The sequence below is a fragment of the Osmerus mordax genome, chromosome 1 (genome assembly GCF_038355195.1).
Source record: "Osmerus mordax isolate fOsmMor3 chromosome 1, fOsmMor3.pri, whole genome shotgun sequence".
Classification (NCBI taxonomy): Eukaryota; Metazoa; Chordata; class Actinopteri; order Osmeriformes; family Osmeridae; genus Osmerus; species Osmerus mordax.
The window spans coordinates 12,370,865-12,393,200 of NC_090050.1; the positions used below are offsets into that span (position 1 = coordinate 12,370,865).

The 22,336-nt window shown below is 47.4% G+C and overlaps 1 protein-coding gene across 1 annotated transcript; it reads right to left on the reverse strand.

Annotated features, from left to right (window-relative positions):
• Positions 1-3,354: 3,354 nt before the first annotated feature.
• On the reverse strand, positions 3,355-20,747 carry slc6a6b (solute carrier family 6 member 6b). Its single transcript, XM_067239917.1, has 14 exons — positions 20,612-20,747; positions 13,283-13,512; positions 12,996-13,130; positions 11,872-12,106; positions 11,515-11,647; positions 10,432-10,566; positions 10,177-10,280; positions 9,954-10,078; positions 7,844-7,956; positions 7,605-7,742; positions 7,364-7,466; positions 7,099-7,199; positions 6,508-6,678; positions 3,355-6,228 (listed from the first exon to the last, which is right to left on the reverse strand). The coding sequence occupies exons 2-14, from the start codon at positions 13,509-13,511 to the stop codon at positions 6,070-6,072; spliced, it is 1,881 nt and encodes a 626-aa protein (XP_067096018.1). The 5' UTR covers position 13,512; positions 20,612-20,747; the 3' UTR covers positions 3,355-6,069.
• Positions 20,748-22,336: the final 1,589 nt, after the last annotated feature.

Genomic DNA, 22,336 nt, shown 5'->3' on the forward strand with positions numbered 1-22,336 from the left:
AGAAGCGAGCCGACGCCGACTCAGGTGAAGGAAACATGGGCAGTGATTTTTTCATTGTTGTTTTTCTTTTGTTCATTTTGTATGAAAAACGAAACACACCGTACTGCTAATGCTTCTCTTTTTGAGAAGTACAAGAAAGAAAGAGAGTCAAATTGAAAAAAAATAAAGCGAATCATCTACTTTTAAGCCATGCTTTTTGGTCTGCGTTCCTGGCTGTGTCGCTAGAGAGGGATCGGGACTGTTCGCTGACTGAGAGGAGAAGAGATCCTACCAACTGGCCTGTGTGGTTTGGGTTGAAGCCAACTGGGATCGAGGTGACCCAGGTTAGAAGTGAACACACACAAACACACTGTACTTGCACTTTCTTATTCAGCTCTGGAAATCCCATTCTGACGGTTAGAGATCCTGAACTGATAGGTCTACGTGCAAAGTATTGGGTTGGGTTTGAGGTTTTCTGAATGCACGTTTAGGTTGGTGGCGGGCAGGCAGGCAGGCAGGCAGGCAGACAGGTAGGAAGGCAAGCAGGCCAGTTGGCAGGAAGGCAGGGTGGCAGACAGACAGACAGGAAGGCAGCCAGCCATGCAGGTAGACTAAGAGGCAGGCAGACAGGAGTCTCTCTGTTTTCTTTGACCACAGGAACCTGGCTGCTAGCTATGCTACTCACTTCCTGCTGTTGACTCCATATGCCTGTGTGAAGGGGTGTGCGTATACAGTACGTGTTATGGAGTGTGTGTCTTTGTAAGTGCATTTGTGGTGGGAAATTTCTTTCTGCATATTTTTGTGCATTTCTGTGTGCGTGCATGAGTGTATTTGTGTGTATGCTTGTGTGTCTGTATGAGCATGCGTGTTTGAGTGTGTATGTGATGGTATGATTGCATGTACGTGAATGTGAGGGTGTGTGTGAGTGTGTTCGGCATTAGAGGGAAATGCTCAGGAGAGCTGAGGAGAGCAGAGCAGGCCTGCAAACAGGAAACCCACAGAGCCCCCATCCTCAAACAGTGACCCCCCCCCTCCCCCTTGCTCACCTCCACCCCCCTCTTTCCCACCTCCCCTCCTCCCCACCCCCAGGCCCATCCCTCTGGGGAACCTCCTGGCTCAGGAGAGATGCGCTGAGAAGGGTTCTCGGGAGTGTATTGTCTTTGCGGTCCGATTTCAAAACATTCATAAATGTCAGTGGGGTTGCAACATATGTGAACAGGCTTGTGGGAACGGGACCAATACCGTCACATCTGCACCATGTCGTTTTCTCTCACAGATTCTGGAAAACCAGAACATAACTTCTTAAACCAGAACAGAGAGGCAGTAAAAGTCTATTCCTGGAAGGAGCTGGCAGAGAGAGAATGGAAAACTGAAACCTTTTCTGTGGAAGAGTTATTTTAAGATGGCCATCCCAGAGCCAACACAACCCCTGGTAAGCCATCAGTCATCTTTATCTGTCTTCACCGACCTTTAGCAGCACACAAGGTTACTCCATCACTGTAACCTGTTTTGACAATGGTCAGAATATGTGGCGTCATCTGATTGGACTTAAGTATATTTGTTCAGTCCAATAAAATTAAACTTATTGGTAAAGCTCTTTTCACAAGCAATGTCACAGACAGCTTCACCAATACCCAAGAGATCAGTACCCATGACCAACCTGAACCCTCAAAGAAGATATGGAAAGATATGGAGGAAACCTTGAGGGGAGTAATGAAGCGAGGATCCCCTCCTCCAGAGACAGTTGGTGATGCAAAGAGGTGCAGACCAGTGGCTGGTACTCACCTGGTTTTAGACTGTAGGGCATACAGTATATTTTGTATCACCGTCTAGAGGATTCTGTTCCTTATGATGTCAGAGCCTTTAAGACTGGACCAAAACGATGACCTCCTGATCTATTTGGTGTGCGTAGGTGTGTGTATCTGTGTGAGGGGGGTGTGGGCCTTTGTCATGTTCTAATGTCATCACAGTATCACAATATCAAACTCCCACAGAACGACAGAATCACTTAATTTTTTTAAAGATATTTATTTATGTTTTCCCTCACAAATTTGTCAAATTACAAATGTCACCTGTCAAAGCAAAGGATACTTACTAAAATATGAATATATTTATATTCACTATAAATGTAAAAACCATGAAACGACTGCACCAAAAGAAGGATCACCACAAACAATGTAGCGCTGCCACAGGATTCAGTTTGGTCTTACAGTGCTGAAGGAGGAAGAAGGTTTGGAGGGTGGCGTCTGGTTGGAGGTGGATGGGGCGTTGTGTTTGGAGGTATGTGTGACAGAGATTGGGACATAGAGGCATAGGGAATAGGAGTGGAGAGGGATGGGGATGTAGAAGGATGTGTGTGTGTGTGTGTCTGTGTGGTAGGGGCCTGCTGCCTCACCCAGAAGGCCCTCAAATGGGACACAAGACGTCTAGTTTTTCCTCTCTGACTGATGCTCGTCAGGAAGCTGGTCTCTATGCTTCTCTCTCCCTCCCCCCCCACCCCCCTCGCCCGCACCTGTCAGCCATGCTCATTCCAAGCCAGATCAACAGTCACCAGCATCTGCCGTCTGCCCCCCTCTCCCCGCCACCAACACCCCTCACGGCTGGGCCAGTCAACGTGACGGCTGGATTACATAACCGTGAGGTTCAGGAGGCTTTGGGGAGTGTGAGGAGTTTATCATCACGTGTTGTCCTCCAATGGGCTGAAATACCATTCTTTAGATGACTAATTCCTGACTAGAGGGCCAAGTTGTGCCTCCAAGTTGTTGCAGTCAATGCAGCACAGTTAAGTTGAGCTACAGTCTCCCCAATGAGAGACCAGGGTTCGATTCCATGGTTTCTAAATGACTGCCTCAGTCCCAAATCTTAATCTGTTCAATGTGGGGCCTGGGATTTCATTTTGAAAACAGATGCAGCAGAGTCCAGTGTTCTGGCCACTTCTGCCCTGGGTCTGCCTGCCTCAGCCTCGTCCTGCTAAGCCTTCCCACCTCTCCTTCCTACTGGAGCCTGAAGCCAGCAGAGCTAGGTCATCAAATGGAGACTCACCACAGCCTCCTGATGGACCTCACGCAAACAGGACCCAGATGACTGGGCTCAAGGGTGCTAATCGGAGTCTGACTAACTCAATATTTCCCTCCCTGGGGACGAATGAAGCAGGCTCAAACACCCAGCAGGGATTCCACCAGGATGGTGCATTGTGGGCCTGTCTTGGAAGGGTCAGAGGGTTGTGATCCTAACTACTTCCTGGGTTCACCAGCAGACATGAGGCAGTAGAGCAATGTGTGCTTGTGTGTGTGTTGGGGGGGATTGGGGTTAAAGTGCATTCTATCTGCTCTGTGGCCTTCACACACTGATGATGCCGTCAAGAGAAGCAAAGGCTTTATTTCAAAGATATTTTTTTTATTAAGAAATAAAAATGTTTTACGTCTTGTAAAACCTGTTTAAATACACATTATTCTGCTTACAGGTTAGCCATAGAAATAAAAAATAAAAACTCTCAAATTCTTTACAAATGTTTCTCTGCGAATTGAAAAGATTTATCCTAATACATTCTGCGAAAGGAGGGGCTGGTATGTGCTGTGTTTGCAGGAGAGGAGCATGGAATAGGTGAGGTTTGCCTGGGTTGGATGATGGACTGGGAGGGAGTTAGCCTGGGATAGGGGAGTTAACCTTGGATGGAGAGTGGAGTTAGCCTGGGATAGGGGAGTTAACCTTGGATGGAGAGTGGAGTTAGCCTGGGATAGGGGAGTTAACCTTGGATGGAGAGTGGAGTTAGCCTGGGATAGGGGAGTTAACCTTGGATGGAGAGTGGAGTTAGCCTGGGATAGGGGAGTTAACCTTGGATGGAGAGTGGAGTTAGTCTGGGATAGGGGAGTTAACCTTGGATGAAGAGTTGAGTTAGTCTGGGATAGGTGAGGTAATGGCATCTTAAGAGTGGTGGATATGGATACTCTCGTCTGATATTGTGCCATTTGGTTTTCAGGGATAAAGTTGGAGGGCTCCTTAGCCTAGCCCTGGCCACAGCTGCACTAACTACATGTGTAGTTTACATATCATTTTCTCTGCTTTGTGGAGATATGGTCAGAGTGTCTCCCCAGTCATGTTTGTCTACCAGGCCCCTTCCATTCTGATATGGTCATGGTGGGGATCACCACTATCCTGGTGAACCAGTGACTGGCGTGCTTCAGTGGGTGGGTTAGAGAGTTGATGACGCCTCTAGGGGGCGCCAGGCAGTGCTACTGCTTTGAACGTTTTGGTTGGTTGTGATGGCAGTACATCACTGTCTAAGCTTTTTCATTGGCCCCTGAAAATTGCATTGATGTTTTTCTCCAATGTGTTTGCAGGTTCAAACTTTCAAAACATTTCAAAGTTAGTACCACATGTTTCCCAAAAAATAAATGAAACAAATACTTCTTATTCTAAAAAGTATATTGCACATTACAGATTGCAGCTTAATCGATTAAACAGTTGCAGAGGTGAACCACTGCAGACAAATGACTCAGACACAAGATATTTGGATACAAAAGGCAAATGTGATTGAAAAACAATCAAAAATAAAACATGACATTTGAATTAACTTGCGTTAGAAAAAAAATGATAGATGTGTATCTATGAATGTAACTGACTACAGCTTCAGTTCCCCAGGTGAGTTTCACATTTCAACGTAGGGCTAGCGAGTGTGTCGCTTTTGCGCATGCTTAATGCTCATCAGAAGCATCCTTTCCCACCCCTCCCTCAAATGAAACTTTGTGGGCTCAGGTGAAGCTGAGAGGAGGAGGAGGAAAGAGAGAAGGGAGAACAGGAGGAAAGAGATCTTAGGGAGTGTGACAAGGCAGAAGGGGGAGGCCCTTCTAAACCCCTGTGGTGTGTGAGGGTCGGGGGGGGGGGGGGGGGGGGGGAGGAGCAGGGGGGTGAGCAGCAAACACTGTCAGCGTTGAGAGCGGAGTCAGCATGACGACTAAGGACTGTATCAGGGGCAGTGTATGGGAGAATGTCATGATGTCATAGTGATGTCATAAATGTGTACAAATCACTTGGTCTTATGATGTTGTAGGCCAAAAGCCGCACTCTCTGGGGCATCTCTGATGTTGTTAGCTAATGGAAAAAACCTTGATGCTGTCAGAAGATGGTGCTGGTGTTACCAGCATGATGTTGTGTGTGTCTGGTCCACCCACAAAGGGAGAAGTCACATGATAAAACCACTAGCTATACACCCTCATGCCTAGAATATGCCCTACAGTAAAACAAGCCTCCAGTAGAACACGCCTAGAACACAAGACATGAAAATGTGTGCACCGCTTTGCAGAGATCTTTAACATCTCTCACACAGACAAGGATGGAGCATACCATGACAGGGTTGGACTGTACCACAGGGGGGAGGGGCTGGCTAACACTGTAGCCCCGCTAGGTGATGTGGTCTCTGTAGCTGGTGGAGTTACAGTCAGCGGTGGTTTACGACAAACATCAACAACAATAATAAGAACAACTACACCAACTGGACTAGTCTCACCTCACTAGCACCCCTACAGAAACAGAGACAGGAAGTGAGCGAGGCAGGGCCTGAGGCTCCTTCTACCAACAGCTACAGATTCATATGTTACTATTAAACACGTTACAGATTTAGTCTTACTGGTATATATGGCCCTTTGTAGGTACAAGTCTTTTTTTGTTGTTTAAATGCCACCTCAAAAACAGAGTACTGTTATTCCATTATCTACAGGATAGGAGTTAGAAAGATAACATGTACGAATCTACTTCGAAAAAGGTACTGCTTTGTGTACGTCCGAGATCAAAAATTCTCTTCTTCTAAAAACTACGGCAATTGTAATAATAATTATAGTAGTAATATCAATAATAATAATAACAATAGTCGAATAAAAAATATTAAAAACATGGACAGAAAAACCATAATATGTAACTTCCTGTGTAGAAAACGAGCCCAAGCGAGTCGTAGTGCAGACACAATGTAAACTGTTGGGGCCTAGCGGTACGGTAGCACTCTAAACTATCACATAGAAAGCCAGGGGAGAGGTGGGGGGGGTGGGGACGGGGGGTGGGGACGGGGTCCTCTCACGGAGAGCGAAGGCTGGTCTACTACATCATGGTCTCCACGATGGTGTGGGTGGGCTTCATCAGGCCCTTGTTCCCGTTGGGGTCCAAGGGGTAGCCCAGCTCGCCACTCTTGCCGTGGTTGTGGTCCGCCGGGCGGGAGCTCGCTCCGCCGCGCACTGGGGCCGCCACCGCCTTGATACGCTGTGGGGGAGGGGGGGGGGGGGTGGTACAGTGGGAGAGGAGGGGGGTGAGAGAGGGAGAAGACAGAATGAGAGAGGAAGAGGGGGGGGGGGGGTGAGGAGAGATAGCGAGAGAGGGGGGGGGGGGAGAAGAGAGTAACTGTTTAACTTCATGCGAGATCATCATTAAGGTTATCAAGGTATGGCTTTCAGTGGAGACGTCTGATAGAAGAGTAGAGGAGGGTTCAGGGGAGAGTGCCACTACGCACTACTGAGCCATGAGGAGGGGAGAGGCACACACCTCGATGAGTGGACCGTCCGATTGGATGATCTTGATGACCACCACCATAGGGATGCAAATCATGGAGGCCAGGGCCAGGGTCCAGCCCACTCCGATCGACCAATCAGGATACTCGTAGATCTTGTTGTACGTCAAAGGCTTATATTTGACCAATGAAAAGACGAAGCAGGCCTGTAAGGAAGAGAACCGGATTAAAGAGGTCGGTTAATAGATACTAACGGGGTTGGTAAATATGTACTTAACTGATAGCAGACAGACTATAGTTAAGATTCAGCATGAATGCTTTAGTTAATGTTTTCCTAGTGGTTAACAAAGGGGTCATTCATTCACATTGAAGCTATTTCCAGACAAGCCAAGAATGAGTTTATTAGCAACAGTTTATAACTGACACTTGGTCTCTTAGTCCCACCTTCTCACCAGACATCTACCATGACAGGCGAATCCAATCCAAACTGACTAGTAGCATAATCAGAACGACAAGACGCGTAAAGCGATGAACCAGTCGTGCGACCAGATTAAGTTGTAACGTAACCAGATTAAGCCTGGCCGTAAACAGATTAAGCGGCAGCAGTAACCGGCGAGGAGACTCACCACGCAGAGCGCAGGAGTGATCACAGTCCAGCTCCATTTCATCCAGGGGTTGGGTCTGTAGCCAATCATGTCCTCGATGGCATCGTAGAAGTTATCAGCGCCTGGACGATGGATGGAGGAGGAGGACAGGCTGGCGTTACACGCAGGTCACAACCCTTGGCTCTCCTCAACAGCACACACACACACACACACACGAGACAAGCCGCCCAGACCAGCAGTCTGGAGCTGCAATCTTTCCCCAAGTACGGCCCCCCAGCCGACTTACCATAAACCCAGGCTACAGCAATACATTCAAAGAATGCAACCCACAGAAGGCACACGCCGCTGGCTGCATAGTAGTCAAAGAGCTGGAACACATACATGCCACCCTGCAGAAGAGGGAGAGAGGAGAGGTCAGAGGTCCACGCAGGTTGTTGGGTGTGAGGTCACGGACAGCCCCGCATGAATGCGCTGGCGCCGAGGCCAGGAACATGTGATCATGTTGAGTACACGGTTGTCGTGGTTACCTTGGTGACCATGGAGAGTCCAAGAAGATAGCTGACGGAGCACACTATAGCTATAAAGATTTCCCGCCGGTAACCCTTCCTTAGGAAGGATGGATACAGATCTACCAGAGATGTGATCTGTCCTTCCACTTCGACAAACTACGAGGGGAGGGGGGGGATTATTTATAAAGTATTAGATACACACTCAAACTTGAAAATGTTGGCTTTCATATGTAGAATGTGTGTGTGTGTGTACCTACCTGACTGTCGAGGCCTAGAAGCAGAAGCATGATGAAGAAGAGAATAGCCCAGAAGGTTGGTAGGGGCATCATGGAGACAGCTTTGGGATAGGCAATGAAAGCCAGTCCTGGGCCTGTGGAGGGAAGAACAGAGGGAGGGGGAGGTGGGGGGAGACGCAATTAGCACAAGTCGATTGGCTCATCTGGTCTGTGCCGCCAGGATGCGCCCAATCACAGCACAGACCAAATTGGAATGTCAGAATGTGTAGAAGCTACATCTGTCTTTGATCCAATGGCATGAAGTCAAGGGAATAACAAGTTACGATTGGCCGAGACTGTTAATGCATTTCTATTGAGCCATCGTCTTGCTTGTCTGGCTCTGGGTGCTATAACATGGGCATCTCCTTCGGCCCTCTCTCCTATAGCAGCTACGTGAGCTACCCCTAGCTCCACATGGCCCTGTCTGATTAACGTGATATCACAGCTAGCAAAACATGTATGCAACACATGTGTAACATGTCAGAGGGGTGAAGGCAACATACGTCGCCTTTCCCTCTTCAGCTTGACAGCGATCGAAGAACACTGAGCAACCTGTTCAACAGAAGTTCAATACAAAGCAGGGAGAACGACAAACATGTCTTAAGCAGTATACTGTAGGGCAGGGTTATCCAAGATTCCTCCTGGAGATCTACTTTCCTGTAGGTTTTTGCTCCAACCTTAACGTGGCACACCTGATTCTAATTATTAGCTGGTTGTGTGGAGCCAGGTTGGTGGCGAGTGGGGTTGCAGCAACAACCAAAAACAGCTACAGGAAGGCGGTTTTCCAGGAGCAGGGTTGGAGACTCGCCCTGTAGGGTGAGCTGTGCACCATGAACAGGCATCCAACCAAACACGGCATGACTACTACTAAGCTACTGCACTCCTCTGTCTCTCTCTCTCTCCCTGTCCTTCTCCTACCCCTCAGACCTCGCTACACTACCTCGGGTGGTTGCCTGTTCTGTCCACTTACTTTGTCTACCTGGTCAGCTGGACACCTACTTGTCCTGTTCACCTGCTCTAAGATGTTCTAAAGCTTACCTGTCAGGGTTCTAGCCCCTCACAACAGAAGACATGCAAACTAAAGCAGTCAGACTGAGTTCTGTCCTGTGTGTCTAGATAACTTCAGTATCATCCTAAAAGTGGCTTGACGCAGGGTATGTAGAGTAGGTAGAGCAGGTATACTGGGCCTGTAGCTGAATGCGCTAAACTAGCTTAGCTCCAGAGAGCTGCTGGTCTGGAATTCTGCAGGAGAGATCCGGATCTCAGTCTGTTAGGACCTGAGACAGATTTGGCTGTGTGTGTTAGTGTGTGTTGACAAATCCATAGAGGATTAGAAAATGTAAGAAGATGATTTTCTTATTAATAGTAAAATCACCGGTAGAATCCTCCAAGTGTTGCCAATCGGTAACAGGACACCTCTGCATACGCAGGAGGAAGGAAGTACAGTAATACGTCAGTGTCAGAGGTACAGGTTGAGAAAGCCAATAGAATTCACAGAGGAAATCACACAGTGGAACGTTGTACAGTCGAGAAATTTCAGAATCAGTCGAGAGAAAAAAAACAGCCCGGAAGGAGATGGTTTAAATGCTGCTAGGTGGTTTAAATCTTGTTACAAAGGGGATATTGAAACTTCCCAACTGCTGAAACTTTCCTTCTCTGCCACATCTGCTTGAACTAACCCAGTGAGCCATTAACTTTTCATTTCCAGTTCTGGGACAGAATGAGTATACAAAATGTTATAAAAAAAAAAAAAACAGTCCAAGCATCGCCTTGCGTGTTTTTCTCATTGTAAGCATTGTAAGCTAGGATTCCCGCCTGATCCAACTGTCGCCACGACAACAGACTGGATCGCTGAGCTTATTCATCATCATCATCCTCATCATCCTCATCGTCAAGGAGTGTTTGATTGCCGATACTGCCATATCTGGTGCCGTCTTTAAGTGTTCAATTCCGTATCTGAATTCAAATGCCTTTTCAAATTTGTGTTCCTCTTAGGTTTTCCTCAATTGGATTGACCTTCCACTAAGTTCTGTAGTAGTTGTTTGATTTTAAGTAGCAGTGCCCACCATCACTGCCACAGAGACCCTCGTACCTGACTCTGCCACATCGGCAATGTCCACCCCTTGCTCTTGTGCCATGAAGCCCAGGACGGAAAATATTGCGAAGCCAGACACAAAACTGGTACCGCTGTTGAGGGCTCCCAGCAGCAAACAGTCCCTATGTCACACATATGTCATGGAGGGTGTTAATGAACACACAGGGAACACGCGTCCCCAACCCCCCACCGCCCCCGCCCCCCCAGCAGCGGCCTTCACCTGTAGCAGTTGTATTTGTACTTGTTGTAGCTTCCCAGGGATGTCATGGCGCCGAGACAGATGGCGTAGGAGAAGAAGATCTGGGTCCCCGCGTCGATCCACACCTGGGGACGGGAGGACAGACAGGCTGACAGCTAAGCAAGGGCTATGGGAAAGGACTGCTGCGCCGTTTGACCACATATCCCAGGTTCAGACCCGTATGGGGACGGACGCCACGTTGGCAGCTTTGTGCTCGGGCACGGCCGGGGCACCTACCTCGGGGTCCTTGAGGCGAGCCAGGTCTGGGTACAGGTAGAACTTGATGCCCACGGAGGCGCCGGGCAGCGTCACGCCACGGATCAACAGGATGATGAGCATGAGGAAAGGGAAGGTTGCTGTGACGTACACCACCTGTGACGGAGGGAGGGAGGGAGGAAAGACTATCAGCCACCGGACCCAGAATCACAACATCCTGTTATTTCTCTCTTCACGCTATCCAGTAACTTAGAAGTTCCTCCAGATATATACATTTTATCGTCAAATATGCATCTATAAATATTTGATAAATAAACAAATGATTAATATATAAATGATCAAAATCTCAGATCGAGCTGTTGTAAATCTGAAAAATGTTCTGTAGCTGAAGCAGTCAAGCGTGCTGTGAGGCACAACTGCCTTGGCCGGGAAGGGATAGGGGCTGCAGAATGAGATGCAGCCTAGCGTCACCACAAAACATGAATCAGACCCGACCAATCAATATGGGGGATTTAAAGCAGTAAAAAAAAGAAACTGCAGTCTGGGATCGAATGAGCCGTCTAAGGTCTCTGGGGTGTTGTGGTGTCGTGTCTGAGGTTTGTTTACAGCTGTTCCACTCAGGTAGTAATGGTGCTCCACACGCTGAGGCCTGCCTGAGCCCAGGGAAGTGGCTTCATGGTCTACAGTTAAACTAGTTTATGGCTGGGCTGAGGAACAGCTTTACGACCCAGGATAGAACCATCTCCAGGACTGAGAGAGGGAGGGGGGACAGCGTGGAACAACATGGAAGGAACCAGACCCAGGACTGAGCATGGGAGGAACCAGTGGTCGCCAGAGCGTGTGAAGCCACACCACAACCAGAGGGTGTGTCCTGTGTCTTGTTGTAATCAATGTGTCAAGTTCAAGGTATATGCACTGGGTAATTGCCTTTCCATGTGAATAGAGCAACATGCCCAAGCCAAGCCTGGTCATGCCTGAAGACCAAGTTACTAAATGTACTCCATTTATATGACCTCCAGGTTGTAGGTGGGGATCTCTGGGATTAAGAGTATCGTGAGCATCAATCAAAACCATCCAAAGTGCGCATGCAGTTTGGTTGCATACCTTTCCAGTGGACTTGACTCCCTTCCAGATGCAGAAGAAGCAGATGACCCAGACGGCCAGCAGACAGAGAGCCAGGTCCCACTTGACGGGCCCCAGGTCGTCAATACCGCTGGAGATGGACAGCACATTACGCCTGGGAGGGGAGAAAGGCTGACTTTAGGTAAGGCTCTACATGGTTTGGGTGTGTGCACGAGAGAGAGAGAGAGAGAGAGAGAGAGAGAGAGAGTGTGGCGTTTGTAAGATTTGGGGGGGGGGGGGGGGTGGGGGGGGGGTGCGTATGTACGTGCACGTTTGCCTTTCAGTTTATGAATTTGCGTCAAGCCGCTTGCTTTGGCAGCAGCCCTGAAGGGTACTCACTCCCAGAACTCGGTGACTGGGGAGGTGAAGTTGGTGACGTTAGCAGCCAGCCAGAGGGTCTTGTTCTTACGGATGGTGTCCTCCACGCAGTTGGGGGTGTTCCAGGGCTGGTTGCAGCGCGCCCAGGGCAGCTCAGGCTGAAAGCACTGGAACAGGTAGTACAGGCCCCAGGCCAGGATCACGATGTAGTATATGTTGAGCAGAGACACGATCACGACGGAGGCGTAGCCGATACCTGGCAGGGACAAAAGATAGAAGTATAAGGTGTGGTTGTGTGGGTGGTTGATACACAGATTTTAAACAACCTAGACATATCCATCTTCGGGTCTAAGTGATTTGCGGTTCAGCAGAGGCAGCTTGTAATGAAATACTGGAATCTCCATTTTCTTTGTCTTGTTTAACAGAGTGCCCCCTCCATCAATCTCTGCAACTCGTGAATGTCGTTCTCCACTACTCCCATCTCATCGCTAGGTCTCTCAGATGTTTTCCTGCACTGCTACCATGGCAACATGTAATTCAGCACATTCTGTTCACGGCCAAGTCTCAAGGGTTCTGGGAGCTTGTATGAGTGTGTGTGTGCCTCTGTACGTGTATGTGCCCATGTGGGTGTGTTTGTGTGTGTGGAGGGTGGTGCAAGAGAAAGAAAAAACTGGGCATGTGCACAGACCTCGTTTTTTACGGTACATGAAGCTACAGCTCAGAATCCTTTGAGTCGGTAGATACAAAAAACGATAGTTGTGTGTGTGTGTGTGAGTGTGTGTATGTGCGTTTGGGAGAGTAATAATTCTAGCATTAAATCAGCTGGTAGATAGCAGGAAGGATAGGAGCGAAAGAGGAGGAGAGAGGAAAGGAGAAAAGGATGGATCTGCAGCAAAGGGCTCCTGGCAACCAGAGTCAAAATAGGGCCTGGTATCCTAGCAACTAGAATCAAAACAAGGTCATCCCAGTCTGGTGGCAGGCCAGACACTGACGTCACATCCCTCGTCACAAGGTTGAGAAAGATATAAAGGATCCTCAAACAGTGCCGAGAGGACATTTGAACCCTCCTCAGAAAAACAGAGAATGAACTCCTGTAGAGGACGGTGTTTCTACCCAGCAGTAGAGACCATTTCCATGTTACTCACCGGTAAAGATGGGACAGAGTTTCTCCCAGCAGGTGATGCCGCCCTCGGAGGTGAACTGCCCAAGCGCCACCTCCAGGAAGAAAACAGGAAGTCCCCCTCCAAACAGGAAGATGAAGTACGGAATGAGAAATGCACCTGAGGGAGAGAGACGTCGAAGAGAGAGAGAGAGCGAGAGAGACACAGACAGACAGAGAGAAACTGAATTTCGTTTCAACAGGATCGGGAAGTGACACGACTATCGCACACTTCTTGACACGTACAACTGAGTGACTAACGAGTCTCCTCACCTCCACCGTTCTTGTAGCAGAGGTAAGGGAAGCGCCACACGTTGCCTAAACCCACAAAGCCGCCGGCCACGGAGAGCAGGAAGTCAAGCTTGCTCGCCCACTTCTCCCTCTGGGGCGGCTTTCCCTCCGCCTCGTCCTCGGGCCTCGTGCCCGGGCTCTTGCCTGGGGAGGGCTTCAGAGTGTCTTTATGGAAGTCCTTCAGACACTGCAGCTTCTCTTTCTGTGCCATGCTGTAGGGGTTGTGGGGGGGGGGGGGGGGGGGGAGAGAGAGAGAGACAGACAGAGATTGACAATTAATCACTTTGGTTCTAAAGTCCTGAAGATTGAGTGTGTCATCGATTTACGAGCAGAGAGCTACGTACTACGTCTCCCTCAAAGAGATACAATAGCCAATAACATCATCTTGTTTTGGACCGCCAAACATTGGACAGCTCCCTTCCCCAGAGGAGCTGTGGGCGTGTGGGAGTTACAGACAAACCGTCGTCTGTGAGCTACTTGAAGTCACTCCTGTTGGTAGCAAATTCTCAGAGCATTTCCTGTAGGCATGAGATTTACGATGCGTTTACACATGTGGTGCGACCGCCGAGTGTAATCCAAGACAGTGTGTGTCTAACTTGGCTACCAGAGCCATATGAGCTGGGCTATACTTGGGACTAAGATTGTATATCAACCTCAACTACTAAGCACTGCTCTGCCTGTCTATCAGCCTGTTCTCTGGCATGATGAAAGCACGTTTCCTGTCATTGTGCTATTCTTTTATATGCAACCTAGATCAAACACAATGTTGCAACGTAGACAGTTTGAAATGAATTCTCGAGTTCATCTTACGATATCATTAAATGTCCCTCAAACGTGCGGCTCATTTCCTAGTGCACCTCATCCTACGGAACCAGACACTCTGACAGAGATGTGGAGAGACAGAGAGCCATGCCAACTCTCTGAGTGCCATACTGTAGGTCTCGCTGTCGTCGGCAAATGTCAACCCAAGGCCTTTCATCCCTCCATCCGTCATTTCTCCATCCCTGTCCATGTCACTGTTGACATCACAGGCCCGCAAGGATGACTAATGTATGTCGTCTAGTAGGCCAATATGCCCAGCTTGTAACACCTTGCTGCAGTAGGCCAACTGGCTAGTTGATTATGTTACGGATAGTTTGCGCCCTGCAGTAGTCTAACTTGCAAGCTAATTTTAGGCCCGCCAGTAGGCTAATGAGTTTAATTCCATTACGTGAACTCCTGGAAGACTGCTTAGGTCAGACTTGGGACACTTTCTCAGTATCCTTCTTTCTCTGTACCTGAAGTCAATGACCTCATCATTTAGTTTTTTTTCCATTAACAACTCATATTATCAGCATACTGTACCATGTACAAGCAGATGCACTAGTACAGACATTCCATACTTAATCGCCATTAGAGGATAACAGTTAAAAGACCATCAAAAATAGGCTTTTCAACCTACGGAAGACACGCTACAGCCAGAAGTCAAAATCTGTATAGGTGTAATCTATGTGTCTCGTAAAGCAACAGTACAGAAGACCAATAACCCTGGCTCTGTTTAAGCGCAACTCACTGTCCTTCCTATCTATAGACTACATAAGCCCTATGACACACCGAGCTGACTGTACGGAAAAGTCCATGATCCATTGTCTGAGTCTTCTGTCTGTTTGGTACTTTTTCCTTGGGTTAACGAATCCCAGTCACTGCATCCCCCTCGTCTCGACATCCTTTGGTCCCCCCCCCCCCCAGACAAACATCCCCTCTCCCCTGGTTCCTCTACTTACATCTCCTTCATGGCAGCGTTGGGTTAGTGTTGTGTCTGATCCTCTCCTCTCTATACCATCCCTCGAATCTCATCGTACTCTCTCTTCCTCGGGTCACCTTAGCCTGCATGGACCAACCACGGCTCACAGCCAGACACGCCCACTAACTAAGGCAGATAAACCCTGTCCTCTGACAGGGTAAAGCCTCTTGGAATGGAGTGACACACTCCAGGTAACTTTCCACTCTCTGACACTTCAGGACACGCAGACAGGCAGTCAGTCAGATAGACAGACAGGTGCCAAGTATATCAGGTGCGGCCCAGGTAAGCCAAGCAGAGGCCAGGGTGAAGCTGGGATGAGCAGGGCCCATCTGGAGGGGAACCATTACCTTGCTAAGTTTCCACTGGGTGCTCACACCCCTGTCTCTGGTTACAGCACATGCATGTGGCTTGTTAGCCAGCTGTCTTCCTGATAACACGCAGAGACAAGCGTTGATGAAGCTAACTGGTATCATGATGGCCTCAGTAGCTGCTTCCTCTGGTCAGGACAGACACCCATGGGAGGGCTCATGCTTATTGGGTGAGATTTTTCGGGTATAATGTTTCTTAGATGTACATTCCTGGTCGTCATTATTGATGAATTTCACATCTGGCACGATGGCACACTGCAGATTTACATTTTTAGTCATTTAGCAGACGCTCTTATCCAGAGCGACTTACAGTAAGTACAGGGACATTCCCCCGAGGCAAGTAGGGTGAAGTGCCTTGCCCAAGGACACAACGTCAGTTTGCATGACCGGGAATTGAACTGGCAACCTTCGGATTACTAACCCGATTCCCTCACCGCTCAGCCACCTGATTCCAGAGGTTTCCCTCTTCCGCAGTCAAAACCGGAAGTACATTGACTTACATGTCCTTGGATGAACTTCCCAGATTCAAATGTGCAGGATGCAATTACGTCCAACAGCCTATAGCAGAACATGATCTGTGATCACCAAGTTTGCATATGTGTCAACAGTATAACAGTGAGGACCTCCCTCAGGCTGACGGAAGACAGGAAAGTGGAGGAATTCAAGCTTGTGGTCAAGCGAGTGTGTTTTTAGTGTTTGTGTGTGTCTGTTGGTTTTGTGTGTGTTCAGGACCACAAGAGGTTAAGCTCCATAAGCTTGTGTGTCTGTGTGTGTTAAAGGATGAGGAACATTGGGAGCCTCTGGCTGAATCTGATAAGACATCTAACGTTTCCTGTAATAAACACAGCCTTCTTCACAATCCTTTCTCTTCCTCCTCCAAGCACCCAAACAGGAGGGGACAGCATCAGTCTGGCATCCTAAGAGGATCAACTGGAGTCTGGTAACCTTTACCCTCACCGGTACTTTTCTGTACTCATGAGCTGGATGTTCTATGGCTCGCTGGCAAGAATTTGAACCTGCGTTTCCCGAGTCAACCGCAGTAAAACATCCTTGGGGTCCAAACCACCTCTGCTACTCCTGAAGTTCAAGTCCCAACTGACTCACATGTGTTGTTTTGCATGTGTGTATGTGTGTGTGTTTGTGCGTGTGTATGCTGTATGTGAGTGTGTGCGTATGTATGTGTGCGTGCGTACATGTATGTGAGTGCGTGCATATATGTATGTATGTATGTATGTATGTGTGTACGCGTGTGAAAGAGGCAGGCAGCTTAGGGAGACTTCAGGGCTGTGGGACACGTGCGGCTCAGGCCGCTTACATAACGGCCCTATTTTAAGAGACTGTTTCCACTGGGCTTTCACATTAAAACTCTATTCTCTCCCTTTCTCTTTCCATCTCTCTCTCTATCATAACACATTCCTCTACTGTATGGACTACAGTAGGCACCATAAAGGGCCCACAGTTGGTCTGGCCCTGAACCTGATAGCCTATCTGACTGATACAATTGAAGAGGCTCAAGACACATACGCTGACAGAACCCTGGACTGTGCATCAGCCTCTAAGCAGAGATACAGTCTGGCTTCTGTTTGTGTAACTGAGGATAACCCAAAGCATAGATGTAGCTTCAGTGTGTGTGTGTGTGTGTGTGTGTGTGTGTACACTACAAGTCCTATCTTCAGTGAGCAAACACTGGGATGTGTTCATACTCTGACTTTCACTTTCCAGTCAAGTCACATGATCAGCTGACTGTTGGATCATATACACTCAAGTTCACAGCAGTCTTCAAGTGTTCAATAACAACACAGTTCCCAGTTAAAGGAAAGGCCTGGGATTGAATACCGGTCCTAATTCATTAGGCCAGGAAGACAAGTACAAATTCAAGACCTTTCAGTTGGAGCTGGCAATTCCAAACCAACTTTACTACATAGCTAGCTAGGTAGTTATACTAATAACAACAAAGATAAATCTGCTTTCTAAATAACTTAGGGGAGAGTCTTCTCACCACTTGCAACACCACAAACACTTCTCGCAGGCGGTGTGTCCAGACACACTGGAGAAATATAAATGATGCATGTTATGACTTACATACATACAATTACATTTAACAGACGCTCTTATCCAGAGCGACTTACAGTAAGTACAGGGACAGTCCCCCGAGGCAAGTAGGGTGAAGTGCCTTGCCCAAGGACACTCATTTGGCACGGCCGGGAATCGAACTGGCAACCTTCAGATTACTAGCCCGATTCCCTAACCGCTCAGCCACCTGACTCCCCATGTAGTTCTGTAAGTTGTGCACTTATTTTTGAGGTTGAGAAACAGCTAGCTTTAACCTCTCCTGGTCCCGAAAGAGGGGACAACTGGGTCAGTGGTTCAGGAATGGTTAATAATGTACCACATGCATGATATCAGACATGCACTAGTGGGGCAGCAAGCCAGCAAGGATATAGACCAGGCCGTAAAATATAGATGAAAGTAGAGAACCACTTCATTCACAGCGACACACACACACACAATAGAGGGGGATTCACGACTGCATCTTTCAAGGTCCAAAGACGCTCTGAAAATAGACCTTGCCCTCTCCTTAGACCCAAACCCAAGGAGTGCCATGGTATTTTTACACACTGACACCTTTCTGGACCTCGTCTCCACTACCAGCCTAGGTTCAGACGTGCCTATTTGACCGTGCCTGGACTCATTAAGACCACGTAAACTGCATCCCAGCTGGCACATAGCCATGAGCTCTCCAGCCAAACACACTATTATGGGATGTTTAACTGGCTGGTGAGTGATTTCTGTCAGTTCTGACAGTATGTTGGCTGGAGGAGGAGAGGTAGAGTGAGAATGGAGGAGGAGGACGGGAGACAGATTCTGAGAGGAGGTAGGCTGTAGGGGAGAAGGAGGGGGGGTAGACTGAGGGTCGGAGGATGGGAGATAGGCTGTGAGGGGAGCACGAGAGACAGACTTTAAGGAGGTTAAAGAGAAAGTAGAGCATGGGAGGGTTGAAGGAGACTGGCTGTTTCTTGGGGGTGGGGGGGGGGGGGGGCTCGCTGGGAGATAGACTGCATGTCCTTTATATGAAGAGGAGGAATGGCAGCCTTAAGGGCCCTCGAGGTTGGTGTTCTTCTAATTCCAATATTAGCAAACTAAGCAGCACTGGGATTATCATTCCTGAAGCAGCATGTTAACTTGTTAACGTGGGTCTGGTGTACAAATGCATTATCAGCCAAGCAGCTCAATCTACATTGCAATAAATCACACTGGCCAATGCCTTACAACCTTTAAATGTTGCTAAATTAGGTTTTTGGAATCTCATTATTTGGATGGTAGTTAAACCCGGCCAAATTCTCATTGACAAGATTATGCTTAGACCTTTGATGTGTTCATTTGGTCCAAAGGGAGGTCATTTGACTTGATATGTGGGAGACTGTGGCTTAAAGATCTGCCCATGGCTCATTGCTTCACCTACAGCCTTAACAGAGGGGGTTGTGTTAACAAGAGGCTGGTTTAAAGTGTGTAGGCTTGCGGACAGGAATAGAACCACGTTTTCACTGGCTATCTAGTTAGCTACATCTGTGGCTAACGTGTTGACAGGAAAAGGGTGAGGCAAATTGGACCAAAACCTTAGAGGCAAAGTGACAAGGCTGAACAACCTTCACATGAATAACATCACTGCCAGCATATAGTGCAGGCTACAGTCCCCATATCAGTAAGCTATCTGCATGAAGTCATATCTGTAGGCTACTGCTCTGTTTGAAACCACTATGTTGAGCAATGCTTTCTACTGCTTCAATCTTCAAGGGCGCGCACCAACGTCATAACGTGATGAATGCCTTTGTCACTTCGCTGTGCCAATTTTATCTTTGGCGACAACACTCAGCGTTCTCTCTCAGTCTTGTGCTATTTCGCCACTAGCTAATTTCACCACCAACAAACCTATAGTTTGATGCAAAATGCAGTACACCGTCACTGGCCGAGACATCACTACAGTCAAACACGCTGTACGGTCAGGTCGACCTCGAATTTTAACTCGCAGACTTGATTTCGAGGGGGTGCGTCTTCGGTTCGGCCCCACAGATCATCAAGCAATGAAGACAGTTTCAACTGCGTCATGAACAAACAAGTAGGCTATATGAATTTCATATGAATAAAAAAACGCCGTCGCATTTGAGAGAGGACATCTATAATAGCCAATATGTAGCCTAATTAGGTTGAGGTGTGTGAGTTAGATTTCACCGATTGTCAAATTACAGCGCGCGTCCTTGTTACCATGGAGGTAGCCTCAGGGATGTCTTTCACGCCACCGCTTAATACCCCAGGAACCGGGGAAATACCAGTCATACATTCACCTACTCAAGCTTGTACTGTAACCACGAACACTACATCTCTCTTCACACCCTCATAGACTCAATTATTTATGTAACTGGGAAAGCCATCACTGACACCAGCCCCTCATCCGTGCTTAAACAGAAACTGGGCAAGAGATGGCAAATAATGAAATTATGGGAATATTTCTGGCAAGGTTGTATAGCCTATGGGATATGTACTGTATTCTACTGAAAGACAATTAAAAACATCGCAGACGAGCCATGAATGGACATGTTAGACCGTTGGAGAATGACGCGCAGATAACTTAGATTCAAACCATCTAGGTTAAGCTACTTCCCGGTTTAGTTTGTCGCCACGGTAGCTTAACTGACGAACAGAATGCATAGCACCAGTGTGCAAATGGACAATGTATGTCAAAAGAACATAATACGGACACGTCAAAGTTATTGGTGATGTGACTGATGGGTATGCGTAAGCACCTCCGAATCAAGGAGAATTATCTACAGAATTGAAGCTGTCATAGACATTATTTGCCATGTGCGTACCTCTGATTCAAAACCAACGATGACACGGATAGGACTCCTCATCCCTCTTATACACAAATTAGGAATGTTTAAAATAATGGATGCAACAAAATCATAATGATACAATGTAATGGAGAACTGATACGGAAATAAAAATGAAACATTTCACAAAATGTCCTGAAGGTAATGCAAATCATCTTATCAGTCAACATTACACATACAATAACATATTGAACTACCTTAAATTAAAAAAATTAAATGAGCGCACAGCATCGGCAATAGATGTTGTAATAGAGGTGGCTTGATCCGTTACCTGCTGTGTTTCCTTTTATTCCTTTACAGGCGAGCGGTCCCTTCAACTATTGTGTGGCGTCAGGATGTAGAATAAGGGTATTACAGCGGTAAATTTTATTTATAAGGTTTTTTTTTCTGACCTTTGTCTCTTAAAATGGGTGACCATTTATACATTAGCATGAGTGGAAAATCACCGGCCTGCCTCCCCGTGCAACAGGAGAGCGTCTTCTTAAAGAGACAGGTTCCACTTTATTCACAACACGCCGCCTGACTGTACTTCGCGTTTGGGGGGGACCAGGGCTTCTTCTCCTTGGTCAGAAGAACCATATACTTCCCTGTATGATCTAGATGTTGGGCCCTGAGGTACAGGAATGGCTCTGCATCGTTTTCTTCGAGTCAAGAAATGAGTACACCTCTCTACTGTCTGATATAGCATGGCAGCTGGATCTTGCATTCCTGACAGACATCACACAAATCAGTTGTTGGAATGATCTGTTCATTGAAAGCTTTAATTGCAAAGCTGAGTCTCTTCTTCTAGCACATACAGAACTATTTTTCTGTATCATTTTCAGCACTTCCCATCCCTGCAGATTATGATACAGAAAAATAAATCTGCACCTGCTTTCCTCATAGAATGCGGATGTACAAGCCAGGCTGCGGCAGGAACACGAGGGGAGATTCAGTTAATTTAGCACTGCCTTAGTTTCTCTAAAGTTCACAACAATCATTGAAGGAAGGATGTGGAATTGCTGTAGCTATTTGTAAGATGTTGTGTATTTTTTCCACACCTTTTTCACAACTTCTTTTTCATAACTTCCCAAAAGTCGAAAAATCCGACTTCTTCAGAGTTTACAAACAGCACGGAAACCAGTGAAAGTCTTGATGAAAATAGGATTTTAATTCAGCTCAATACACCATATTAAACAACGAGAAAATTCCAGGGAACAATCTGATTTCCTTTGTCTGTGTTACAGTTTTTATACCCAACAAATCTCCACCTCTGAACTTTTACAACATCATATTGGTCTATTATCAGTTATGAATCCATGTCCTCTTGGTCCTCATTGAGTCTTACCAAATTCTGCTGATCCTGAAAAGTTTTAGGGACTTTTCCAAGTTTGCCTACTACACCCTAAAGAGACTCTAGTCTCAAATATCATCCCTAACCTACTACACCAGGTCCTCCATATCTTATTACAACAAGTACACCCAGAGTTGAACTTTTCCTTGACTGATCACTCGGAGCCTCACACTAGGCCTCACATGTAGGACACACTTGGCCTCACATGTTGGGCACACTAGGCCTCACATGTAGGACACACTAGGACTTACATGTAGGACACACTAGGCCTCACATGTGGGACACACTAGGCCTCACATGTAGGACACACTAGGCCTTACATGTAGGACACACTAGGCCTCACATGTAGGACACACTAGGCCTTACATGTAGGACACACTAGGCCTCACATGTAGGACACACTAGGCCTTACATGTAGGACACACTAGGCCTCACATGTAGGACACACTTGGCCTCACATGTAGGACACACTAGGCCTTACATGTAGGACACACTAGGCCTTACATGTAGGACACACTAGGCCTTACATGTAGGACACACTAGGCTTTACATGTAGGACACACTAGGCCTTACATGTAGGACACACTAGGCCTTACATGTTGGACACACTAAGCTTACATGTAGGACACTCTAGGCCTTACATGTAGGACACACTAGGCCTTA